At 33.9% G+C, this 12,604-nt stretch overlaps 1 protein-coding gene and 2 long non-coding RNA genes across 4 annotated transcripts; 1 reads left to right on the top strand and 2 right to left on the bottom strand.

The window, feature by feature from the left end:
* Positions 1-3,796: 3,796 nt before the first annotated feature.
* Positions 3,797-4,168, bottom strand: LOC107790809 (non-specific lipid-transfer protein 1-like). The gene has a single exon (XM_016612776.2). It carries the CDS (start codon positions 4,166-4,168, stop codon positions 3,797-3,799), a length of 372 nt encoding a protein of 123 aa, XP_016468262.2.
* A 2,707-nt stretch (positions 4,169-6,875) lies between these two features.
* LOC107790810 (uncharacterized) lies at positions 6,876-11,478 on the top strand. Of its 2 annotated transcripts, XR_012705885.1 has the most exons (3): positions 6,876-7,011; positions 7,104-7,155; positions 10,020-11,478. It is a non-coding gene; the product is annotated as an uncharacterized LOC107790810 (long non-coding RNA). The 2 variants fall into 2 exon arrangements; XR_012705884.1 differs by lacking the exon at positions 6,876-7,011 and having other exon boundaries at positions 7,058-7,155; positions 10,908-11,478.
* LOC107790811 (uncharacterized) lies at positions 6,929-10,999 on the bottom strand. Its single transcript, XR_001649101.2, has 2 exons — positions 10,864-10,999; positions 6,929-7,119 (listed from the first exon to the last, which is right to left on the bottom strand). It is a non-coding gene; the product is annotated as an uncharacterized LOC107790811 (long non-coding RNA).
* Positions 11,479-12,604: the final 1,126 nt, after the last annotated feature.

The raw sequence follows: 12,604 nt of genomic DNA, 5'->3' as shown, positions 1-12,604 counted from the left end.
TACTCTTCAAGGTTGTGGGGGCTTGATAGTGATATGGTGAGTGGCACTAGAGTCTAGAACCCATGAGTTTCCGGTCGATTGCAGGCCAGACACAAAGTTAGACTGAGCTTCAAGATAATTGTGCAACTTGGAGCAACAAATATCTGCCATGTGACCAAACTTTTGGCACGATTGACATTTGACAGATTGCTTAAATTGTCTCATATTTTGCTGATTGTTTGAATTCAATTGCTGATTGTTGGAATTTCATTGTCGAGACTGAGATGGTTTCCATGGCTGATTGTTGAAACGAGGATTGTTTCTGTTGCATTGAGGTGTTGGATTTATGGGCAACAACAACTGTGATCATAGAGGATGATTTTTCTAGATCTTGATGTTTGAGAAAAGTTCATGATCTGTGAGCTTGTGAAATAATTCTTCAAAGCTCAAAGAAGAGTCTCGTGCGCGTATCGCATAAGAGATTTCGCGGTATTTGGGGCCAAGACCACTTAGAATTTTGACAATAAATTCATCATCATTGACAGGTGAACCAGTAACTTTGAGAGCATCAGAGATAGAACGAACTTTCTGTAAGTACTCTGCAACGGTTTTAGAAGCCTTCTTGGTATTTTGCAATTGATCCCGCAAGCTAAAGATGTGAGTATGAATTTTTTTGGTGTAAGCCGTGTGAAGGAGTTCCCACGCTTTGTTAGCAAATGATGTTGTGTCAACGGTTGGGGCAATGATTGGATTGACCGATGCCATCATTACTTGTTGAATCAATTGATCCTGAGAAAACCAGAGCAGATAATTGGGATTTACGACAGTAAGATCACTTTAGGTAATAGCATGCGATTGAGCAATTGTGGTTCCATCAAGATGTCCCATGAGTTGATGCCCATTTAGTAGCATCACAAGTTATGTTTTCCATGTTGGGAAATTGAGGTTACCTTAAAGTTTAATAGGTAACTGAGCAACATGATTAAATTGTACCACATTAGTGGTGACAGAGGTTGCTGGACTGCTGGCAGCAGCAACATCACCATCACCAGAGTTGGTAACTGGAGCCATAGATGAGAAAGCTTAAAGGGAATGAAATGGATCTAACTCGGTGGAGCTTATTGAAGCTTTGATACCATATAAGATTTAGATGAGAAAGAGGTCAATGGATAATCTGATTGAATCTGACAGTAGGCTTTTAAATACATAAACTACAACCAACTAAAGCTAAAATATAGGCAACTATCTGCTAAAGAAGCTCCCACATAGTAGGAACAAATAACTGCTCCTAGATATGCTCCAAAACATCTGGAGGCTTATTCAAACTATAACAAACTAGTAAATGAGTTAGTGAAAATATACATAACATATGAGTTAGTATAAATTAATAAATATACATAACGTAATATAGTCAATATTAACAAGTTATAGATATAAGAGTCAAACTTGAAACATCATCAACAATCGGCAACTACATAAAAAACAAAATCGGCAACTAAAAATACTTAAGGTATCTCTCTTCTGATTACACCAGTCCTTTGCTTTGCAGCTGTACATATTAATCATAATTAAAATCAGTTTTCTTCAAATTCCTCGCCTTAATCAAACTAAACTTGAGAACAACTAGCCTCTAACTTCATCTTGCATCCTCATCACATCAACTGCATCAATAACCAACTGAGCTCAGCTAAGCAAGAAACATGAAATGTACAATACAACTAATCCAACGTTTTCCATATTCAGGTGAATTGAGGAGTTCAGTTGACTCATATGAGAGCCGAGAGGTCTTGTGGCAGCAGAAGACATTAAATTACTCCTACTAGTATTTCCTAAGAAGTAGAAAATTAATTAATGGAAAGCTAGCTAGTTCTATGTAAGAAAAAATATTACATATATATGCTGAGAAAATCTAATGCTTTATTCATCAATATGTAGAACCAAACACTTGGGACAGTCCATCAGACATTACCAACAAAGTCTATATGACTTTAATAGCTACTTGAGGATGTTCACAAATCATATGCTTATAACAGGATACAATAAATAAAACAGACCACATGTTCAGGTTACATCAACTAATCCAGAATATAAAAATAAACAGAACTTAGTGAGTCGAGCAGATGAGCAAAGCCAACAGAGATGATCAATACTACCTAATTATTGAATCACTCAAAATACAGAGAAAACAAGGATCATGGATCAACTGGTCACAACCATTACCTTCTATGGAAACTCTTTCGGAAGGTTATTAAAGCAAAATAAAAAAGGACTACATCACTGTCACAGCTGCAATCTTATATCAATACCAGGGAAAGGGGTCTTGAAAAAAGTCAATAATCCAGCCGTAAAGAACCTAAAAATAAAATAAGGAGGTGAAGAAAGAAAATAACCTTGGTAAACATCATTTATTTTTAAAAATAATTTAGTTACAAAAAAAAAATCATGTTGTTTCTGAAGATTAAGATGACGAGACTAAGAAATGCTCGATTAGTTTCACAACTTTGTTTGTGAATTTATATCAATTACAAATAATTTAAGTCAAAATTAATTGAGATTTGTTATTTCACACATTGAAAGAGTTTGTCCGAGCTAATCTAAGAAGCGTAAAATTAGCCTTACTGTTGGATAATAAAGGCCCAATTCTCTTATTAGTAGATTAATAAGTATTTATTATTGAGCTGTATAGTAGTATAGACAAATTTTGTATTAGTCTGTAGCCCATTGGTAATTAGTAAAGACCCGCCCCAACTGCTTTATATATAAAAGAAAGCTATCCACATCTGAAAGTTTCGGATGCTCATTTTCATTTCAATACAGAAAAGTTTCGGATGCTTATTTTCATTTCAATACAGAAATGTCTTCTCTCAGTTCCTCATACTAAAATTCTCCATTGTTTGATTTTCAATGAGTTTCACACTTACAACTTACAAAGAGTTAATTTTGTAAATTTCCTTATTGATACTAGTTCTTTGCAAATTTATCATTTTATCCCTAATATCTTTTCTAATCTCAAAATATTTTTTTCAAAATAGAACTCCTAACTCCTTCTCCATTCTCATCCGTTCTTTTCCTTGAACATATGCTTCTTAATTTATATTGTTTGTAACGAAGATAGTCATTTTAACAAAAAAATTAATTATTATATCATTTTAACAAGAAAATTAATTATTATATCTTTTTATCGAGTCACATCAACAACAACAACAACCTAGTATAATCCCACTAGTGAGGTCTGGGCCCCTACCCTGGGTAGAGAGGCTATTTCTGATAGATTCTCGGCTCCCTCCCTCCAAGAACTCCCCACCTTACTCTTGGGGTGACTCGAACTCACAACCTCTTGGTTGGAAGTGGAGGGTGCTTACCACTAGAGCAACCCACTCTTCTCACGTCAATTTCTTATTATCAATTTGATCACACAAACACATAACTGTTCTTTTGTAAAATAAGTTTCAATAACAAAAAAGTGCATTTCAGCACTTCATTCTTATAGTTACCTGATCACCTAGACCAAACGGTTTCTAGTAACGTTTTTTTTTTTGGTTTCCAGTAACTATTAATTAAGGGCCGATGGTTTTTTTAATAAACAGTCCGCAAAAGATTTGATTGGTGATCATTGGATGATACACGATATCCATGATACACAACCATTGAGAACCAAATTAAAGAAAATAACAAAAACACATTTAAATATCTCTAACAAGATTAGAGACAATAGAACTCTTATTCTCACTCTATGTCATAGACAACTTATATATATCACTGACGTGAGTTCAGTTTTGCTTGATATATTATATATATTCCCATAGATCGTGCTTCTTCACTTCACCTTTGAGCAATCAGCTTTAGGGCTAATCTTGAAGGGAATATTTTTGACGCCACATTTGCCAGGGAGGGCAGCAGCATTCTTGAAGTTGATACCACTAACACTTGAGGTAGCGGTTTTCAAACACGAGCAAACACTCCGGCGATCCGCCGTGGTCTTTACGGCGCCGTAGAGGGATTTAATCCCCTTGCAGCAAGTTGGCGGCACCTTGCCGCCGTTCACTACGTAGCTAAGGCACGGAATTAGGCCGTTGACCACCGTGCTACATGTGATTGCCGCTTCGGCGCGAGGTGCGGCCGCTTCTAATAGTACCATGTAAAGGAGCAGCAGAGAAAGAGGTTTAACAAGCTTTCTCGAGATAGCCATTGGTATTTGATATTGGATGAATAAATTATTAAAATTGTTGGTTTCAAAAGAGAATGAAGCTTTTGGTAGCATTGCTGAAAGGTGATGGCCATTATATATAGGAGTGAAGAATGATGGATAAAGAATCTTTACGTTGACAGATTTTGGTTTGCGAAAAAAATTATGTTGGAATTATAATATTGCAGGCATTATAATAATAGGAGTAGTAATTCTTGAACTATTTAATACTTACAATTTATTTGGTTCATCGTTTAAAATGCAATATGCATGATATAATTTAAAATATTTATTTGATTTTAAGCTGGATAAACTTTTGTTTTAATTTTAGCGTTAACTTTCTCAATAACATAATTTTATCATTTTAATTATTTTAATCCAAGTAGAGTTAATACTTAGCATTAATATGAAGATAGAAATTTCTTAGAATCGAGGTAGATAAAGCCTTTTATTTAGTGTAAAGCAACTAAATTAGAACATTTGGAATTTATTACTATTATTAAACTTGAGAAGATGGTGTATGCATTTTGACGTTACTATTTAAATCAAAATAAATCACATACGCTATATGAACATAAATTTATTTTATTCCTAACAAATAATGTGCTAAGTGTTTGACCATGGGAATCGGGAAGCTAAATTGAAAGGGCATATTCTCCATCATCCCGAATGCAGGAGTACATTTAGAATAAAACTTGGCATTATAGCCACTGATGTTAAAAAATAAAATAATAATAATAAATAAATTCAAACAGAAGTTTCTAAAAGTAATTACTTGCTTTCTTCCACTAAATAGTGCTTCTAATTATTATGGCACCATGCTTTCACCTAATCCAACTCAGTTTAAAGATCAGGATGTCAATATTTTAGAGAAATAGAAAAGTAGTTTTTAATTCTAATTTTTTTTCCTCCTTATCCCCAGCTCCTTTCCTTTTCCTTTTTCTCCTTTCCTTTTCCTTTTTCACATTGCGAGAGTTACCACCAATAAACAAAAGAAGTTTTCAAATTTAGCTTCAACTGTTTAGGACATAATATTTGAGTTGTTTCTATAACTTTATATTTTCTCTGTATATTACACTCTTTATATTTTGGTATGTTTCAAATGATTGAAATTATTCTATTTTTATACAAATTTTTAGAATTTAAATTCATTAAACTATTTATCCTTTAATTTCAATATGATTTTTGCTGTCTTTTGGAGCGCTACCTTAATATTATTATCCTCCATCATCATTAACACATTATATAAATCAAATACTTTGAACCTATAACAAAAACCATTCACATAAAATTAAATAGAAAAGTACTAATCAAGACGTCAATAAGTCAAATATTTCATCATGAGATCCCAGCAAAACAATTAGTAAATTGGTCATAAGTCATAACTTCCATCATAACATCCCCACAATTGTGGTATATTTTTAAAAAGTTTTTCTTTTACATAATTACTACTAGTATTTAAAAGCCTGCTCCATAAATAAGTTTTGCAGAAAATGATTGTGCGCTTGATCTGACTGCTTCCGAAATATGAAAAACATTCAAACTATACAATGCTTCAAAGAATTCAGAAATTATTGATAAGCAAATGCCACAGTAGTCATGATGAAATATTTCCTACATAACTAGCTTTTAATTTGTGGAATAACATAATAATGGTACAGTGGCAAGTACACCATAATTTCCACCAACATACCATATTTTCAACTTTGGACTTTGGTGGTTATCAACAAAAGTAACATGTTATGAGAACTAAAGTTGGTGGGTTATATAAAAGTGTTTTTACACGTATAGCCGATCATATTAATTGTTTATTTTTTCTATTTTGCTATTTGAGTTGATTCTTCCTCTATAAAACATTCATTCTTAGCAATTAACTATTGGAATGAAAGGGGAAGGAGAAGTACAATATGGAAAGTAAGCGAGAAAGGAGAAAGAAAAATTTGAAGGGTTAATATCGTCCAAAATATTTTTATATCTCAATTTTCTTGGGAACATCCAATATGAAAGAAAATAAGTTCCGCATCCCATGAGTTAACTGTGTCCTATGTGGATATTGGACTACCATAGGCCCTTAAAGAGGAAAGAAATATGCGAATAGCCACTTTTTTTATTCCACTAATTAACATTTAGCCATAACCTCAAAACTAATAAAAAGTTCAACCATTATTTAATGCCAAAATAAAATTTGAACAATAATACGCCTAGCTAAAACAAGAAAAAAAATTCAGCACAGTGCTGTGGATTTTCAGAGCTTCTTGCTTGGTGTATTTTGCTCAAATATTATTTCCACAAGTAGTTATTTTTCAATTACATTTTAAATAATGGCTAAACATTGAAAATTGATTCAGAAAGTAGCTAGCCCACTTAATCTTTACCTTAAAGAGTTGCTGGATCACATCTCCAAGATAATGGGCTCACGAAGCGGAGCCCATCCTAAGGCTTCACCAAGTCCACTAACATGGAAACCTAATCCTTTTGTTTTCCTTGCAGGAGCAGCAGATAGAGGGTTTAGACTTTAGAAAAATGGTGAACAGATTTTATTACTACTTCCCGTTCCAATTTAGATGAGCCGGTTTCATTCGGCATGTATTTTAAGATTTTTGAAACTTGGCGTAAAAACTTTGTGATATTATTTGTGTGATTATTAAAATAGATAATATGAATAATTTAAAATTCAATTATTTACCATTGTATGTCATTATTTTTGGAGCTGGTAAAGTGCGGCGTCAAAATTGAAAGTAATAGGTGGTGGGGAGAGTTCTACCATCGGAGAAGGATGAGCACCCGAAGATCTACCGCATGAAGCTTTGGGCAACCAATGAGGTTCGTGCCAAATCCAAGTTCTGGTGAGTATCTCTTCACCTCCTCGCTCTTCTCCCCCCCTCTCTCTCTGTGTGTCTGTACTGTATATGGTATTGATTGATTTGGCGTGAAAAAGGTACTTCTTGAGAAAGCTAAAGAAGGTGAAGAAGAGTAATGGTCAGAACGAGGTATTGTGTTTAAATTTATGCTACATTCTTGATTGGGATATTTAGCTAATTATTTATGCATTTTGGGTTTTTTATAGCTATTTGAGTTATTGTTTTCGTGTTTTATGTTTTATTTGCTCTTTTTGTTCTTAAATTGGTTATCTGCTTAAATAGTGCCACTATTCTGTGCTATTCTCATTCGTAGTTATGGTACGAAAGTTAATACTAGTTTAATTTGGATTTGTATATGAGGTTTGTCTAGGTGATTGTAGACCATTGACCTGTACATTAATGTGTAAGACATTTTGCTTATGACCTTGTGAGGCAAGTCTCTTTATATTACAAGAGAATGTTTACTCCCTTTCCCCATAACAAATGAAAGGTGTATCGAGGAATAGGGTCAAATTATCCAATAGCAGTTGCAATTTGATTGATTCTTTGATCTATTGGAAATAAAATTTGATTAATCATAAGTTATTCCTTCCATTCCAAGAAGAATGAAACTATTTTACTTTAAAGAGTTAAAGAATCATGCTATATTATGATTTTCTCATATGTTTATTATTTCCTCTATTCCATTTTATGTCACGTCCCAAAACCGTAGGACCTGATCGGCATCTGTCAACATGCCCCGTTGAGCGAACCCACATGTACCATCCATAATACATCATCATCATCATATTAGGTCTCCACTTACCTCAACCTTGATGTATAATCAATCTCACTTAGTCCAACATGTCTCAATCAAGTCAATCTACTCTAATCATAACTTAAACATGTCATTTAGAACTCAATGTAGCCAATTCATATTTTGGCCCGACCCACTAAATTTTCCAATTCAAATACTAGGGTAAAGTCTTGATTCAACCATTCCGTTCTCACTTCACATATAGACTATTCAATTCATTTATGGTCTTACAATATCAACCAATTCATCCAACTACTATTCATCATCTTCTTCGACTTTGAACTATTACTATAAATACCCCTTAACTAATACATTTATTTAGAGTATGGGTTAGATAAGTTTGAATTTTGAGTTAAGGAGATCAGTGTGAACCTTTTATTAAGGGGTATTAATGTCAAGAGTTGGAGAAGATGATGAATAGTAATTGAGTGAATTGACTGGTCTTGTAAGATAGGGAGTTGTCAAAGGCAAAAAGTTCTGAAAAAGCGCTCTGGGTTTTATTGGGGCTTTAAGTGCTAAACATAGTTTAAGTGTGAGCTTTATTAAAGAAAGGTGCAATGAAGAAAAGAAAAAAGATATATATATATATATATATATATATATATATATATATTCAAGAAAAAATATGCATCTTCATTAATATTGTTTTTCTTAATAACTAATACGCTTATTTGACGATTATATTTGTAGTTCAATATTGCTCGATTTAAGATAGAACTCATGGGCATAAGGGGCACGCCTTGGTGTCTTGCCTACACGGAAGCACAACTTAAGTGAGGCAAAGCGCTTTCTCTGAGCTTCAGGGCTTAAGTGCACCTTAAATTAGCCTTTGACAACACTGGTAAGACACTAAATGATGCGAACAGTCTATATGAAGTGGGAATAGGTCACGTGAATCAAGATTTTGCCCTAGTATTGTAATTGAAAAATTGGGTGGCTTAAGGCTAAAACCCAAAAGATGAATTGGCTACATTGACATGTTTAAGTTTTGATTAATAGTCTAGTTATAGGGCTTTGCAAACTTTCTTGTAAAGTTAAGATAATGGTAGGATGAATACACTTATTGTATTCCTTGAGGTATAATACCTAGCTGCAGTTGGGCTTGTATAACTGTTGTTACACCTCCTTTTTTTGGAGAGTTTTTCAACTAAAGTGACATTATTTGAAAAAGGATTATTTTATTATTTTTGGCGTCACCACCCGGAATTGAGTTATGGTGTTCCGAGAGTCATCTTTTTATTTAAATCCCTAGTCAAATGAAAGTTTGACTCCTTATTTATGGTCCGCAAAAATAGAACACTGGGTAAGAAAATCTGTTGACTAGGGAGAAGGTGTGAGGTACTTCCCGAATCTTGTGGTTGTAGCAAGTTCGCTTTTATTAACTCAAACTTGGCTTAAACTAATTTTGGATATTTTTGTGCTTTATTGGTTTTTATATTTTGCCTATTGTCAGCTCATTATTGCCTGATTATTGAAATTGTGGAGAAATATTCTTAACAAGTCAGGCGGATGTGTCCTTGTCTAATTAGGTGTCGAAGTCATGTCACGCGTACGTGTACATAATCAAAGACGATTTTATAGTATTTTGAATTATTTGGTTAATTCGCGCGAACACATGCGTTGCCTTAATTAAGAGTTATGACTATGTTACATGGACGTATACATAGTCACAATGGTATTTGGTTCGTTGTACCTAAAAGCTTTTCTAATTAATTTGGAGTTATTTTACGGAGAAATGCTTATTAAAGAGAGATGGGCCAACTTATGTTATTTAAGGAAGTGGGCATAACTAGATTCTTTTGGCCCAAATCATTTTATTGAAAACCAGTCCCTGCATCCCATCGATAAATTAAATCATCGTAGGCCCAAAACTTCGTTGCTTCTTTTATAATTCAACACCCAAGACCTAATTCGTTCAGCTGAACCAATAAACACAAGCCTCATTTGTTTTTTTTTTAAAGATTAAGACGTCTGAATCTGAATGCATATCTGAATATCAAAATTTGTATTAAGATTAAGACATTTGAATCTGAATACGCATTTGAATATTAAGATATGTATTAAGATTTGAATACTAAATGATTAAGACGGTTTGTTTTTTAGCATCTGAATATAAAAAATTTATCTTTATTTAAAATTAATAAACATAAAATTCAAATAAAATACTAATTAATCTAATATTCTATCAATAACGTAGGTAACTAATGGAGGTGCTTGTGAATGCCGACTAAAGACGTGGTTGTTGGTGGTTTTGGTTGATGGTGGTGGTTCTGGGTAGTAGCTAGTGGTGATTGGTAGCAATAACGATTATGGTGGAGGATAGTGGTGGTGCATGGTGAATGTTAATAATGGTGGGTGGTGGCGATGGTTGTGGTTGTGATTGTGATTGAGGAGAGTGATGGTGGGTGGTGGTAGTTTATAGTGGTGGTTGCTGATGATGATGGGGTGATTGGTTGTGGTAGTTGAGGTGGGTGAATGTGTGGTTGTGGTTGGATGATGGTGGTGGTAGTTGATGATAGTTGGCGGTGAGAGTAATGAATGTGGATGATAGCATCTCAATGAAATTAAGTCTTTGTTATGGATCTTAATCATACAGATCTATTCAGACTCATTCAGTGGTTGTAAAGTAAAAAAACACACTTAATAATTAAGATTTGATTGATTAAAACTTAAACTTTAAAAACAAACACTTAATGTATGAGATCTGAATGATTAAGATTCAGACTTCCATTCAGTGCAAACAGATGAGGCCTTAATCTCCTTAACTTAGTTAAAACCCAATAATAATAGACAACCAACATAATGAACCTAACTGAGCAATTCTAACTTATATCTTTTCATGACAATTTTAGCATATGCTCAAATATAATAATAACCTACAAAAAAAATAAAAAATAACATGATAAGTGAAACTCCATTTGATCACGTCGATGCAACTTCATTTAGAACAAAAAAAAAGAAACAGAAAATCGAGCAAATACTATTCAAGCATCAACAAAAAAAAATTGTAAATCAAAGAATGCATAGAGTTAGAATTGGACCTCAAAAAATTGCAACTTTCAATTCATTTTTATATGGCTTCCAGCTTGATTTACAGAGCAAATGAATGATTGTTCTGAAAACTGCTCAAAGACCGAAACCGCCACTGGAGCTCGAACAGAAAAACCTCGCTTGGACCTCAAGCAGAATCGTGTTGGGCGACCTCGACTCAACTCCCAACACTGCTGTTATATGCATGAAAAGGGAGCTGTTTGGAGCTGCATTTTGGAGCTATTTCACGTAGGTTTGGTTTTGTAGTGGTTTAAGTGGCTGATTTCTGGTGGTTTTGGGGCAGCGTTTTGGACTGTTTTGCAGCTGATTTTTGCTGCTCTTTTTTGGCTGTTTCGCAGCTGATTTCTGTTGCGTTTTGGGTGCTTTTCGGGGCTATTTAACTGGAAAAGAGAGGCTGTTTTAATGGTGGTTTATGGTGGGTCGTAGCTGCTGGTTTTTAATTAGTTTTCACGGAGTTTGTGGGTTTTAGACTGGTTTTTGGTGGTGAAGGAAGCTGGTTTACTGCCTGGAGTTTGGCTTGATTTTTGTGGTATTTTTTGGGCTCGTTTAAGCTTGTTTAATGCTTAAAGATTGAAGCTTTTTGCTCCGTTAATGATTGTTGGTTACATGGTTGTTCAATGGAGAAGTTTGGGGCTAGTTTTGAGTGCAAAAACGTGTGAGTAAGAAGAGAAAGTGCAGTTGCTGCCTTCTTATTTCTTGATAGCCCTCTAGAGTTTTCTATTTGTTTCTCTGTGTGTGTGAGTTTTTTTCCTTTTGAAGAAGAAAGGAGCTGGCTGCTTATGGGAATGAAGATATTGCTAACTTAGGTTATTGTGGAGGAAGAAGTGAGCTCGGGAGCTACTGCCGTTGCAATTCTTTCTCTTTTTTTTAGCTCTAATGTAGTCTAGAGGTGTGTTTGGTATGAAGGAAAAAATTTTCTTCGGGAAATGTTTTCCCTGATAATAAGTGGGTTTCTTACTTATTTTCTGATATTTGGTTAGGTAACAAAAATATTTTTGAAAAATATATAATTTAGGCAAACACTATATGAGACAAAATGGATAAAAGTGAGGGATGGTGGTATATCGGGGTCTAGGGGCTGGAGTGGCGATGGCGATATTGGGGTGGGGGTGGGGGTGAAGAATAGAGCGGAGAAGGTTGAAAAAGAGTTATGGGAAATGATTTTCCTTTTTTTTGGTACGGAAGTCATTTTCTTTCAAAATATTTAAGCCAACTAAATAAGGAAAAATTGGATTCATACCCAACACACCCTAGGTCTTATTTTTTGTGATAAGTATTCCTAATATGTCTCCTAGGTCTTGGTCTTATTGCGTGTGGATTAGTTGCAGTAGATGTAAGAAATTTTCAAGAAGTGGAGTGTAGATGCTTGTTGGATAAGGAAGAAAAGGAAAAAGAAATAAAATAAAAGGTAGCTTCCTAGAAGGTGCCTAATGTAGCGATAAGGATAAGATAATAATGTGGTGAGATGTTTTTTGATAATATCTATTTGGCTCTTATCCGTATGATTTTGAATATAAGAAAAATAAAATTCTACTTTTATTAAATTAAAATAGCAAGATAAAAAATGCTAATTAACTACTTCTAGTCCAAGTAAAAATATGAAAACAACTAATTAAAATGAAATGTATTTTTTTGGTGAATTTTCTTTACTTTTTTGCAAACAAATCTAATATTCTAAAAGTGTACTTTTTTTGTACTTTTCAATTTCATCAAATAAAACCCACTAAAAAG

This window comes from Nicotiana tabacum, chromosome 23, assembly GCF_000715075.1.
Source record: "Nicotiana tabacum cultivar K326 chromosome 23, ASM71507v2, whole genome shotgun sequence".
NCBI lineage: Eukaryota > Viridiplantae > Streptophyta > Magnoliopsida > Solanales > Solanaceae > Nicotiana > Nicotiana tabacum.
Note: the sequence above shows the minus strand (reverse complement) of the source record. Positions and strands in the feature narration are given on the sequence as shown.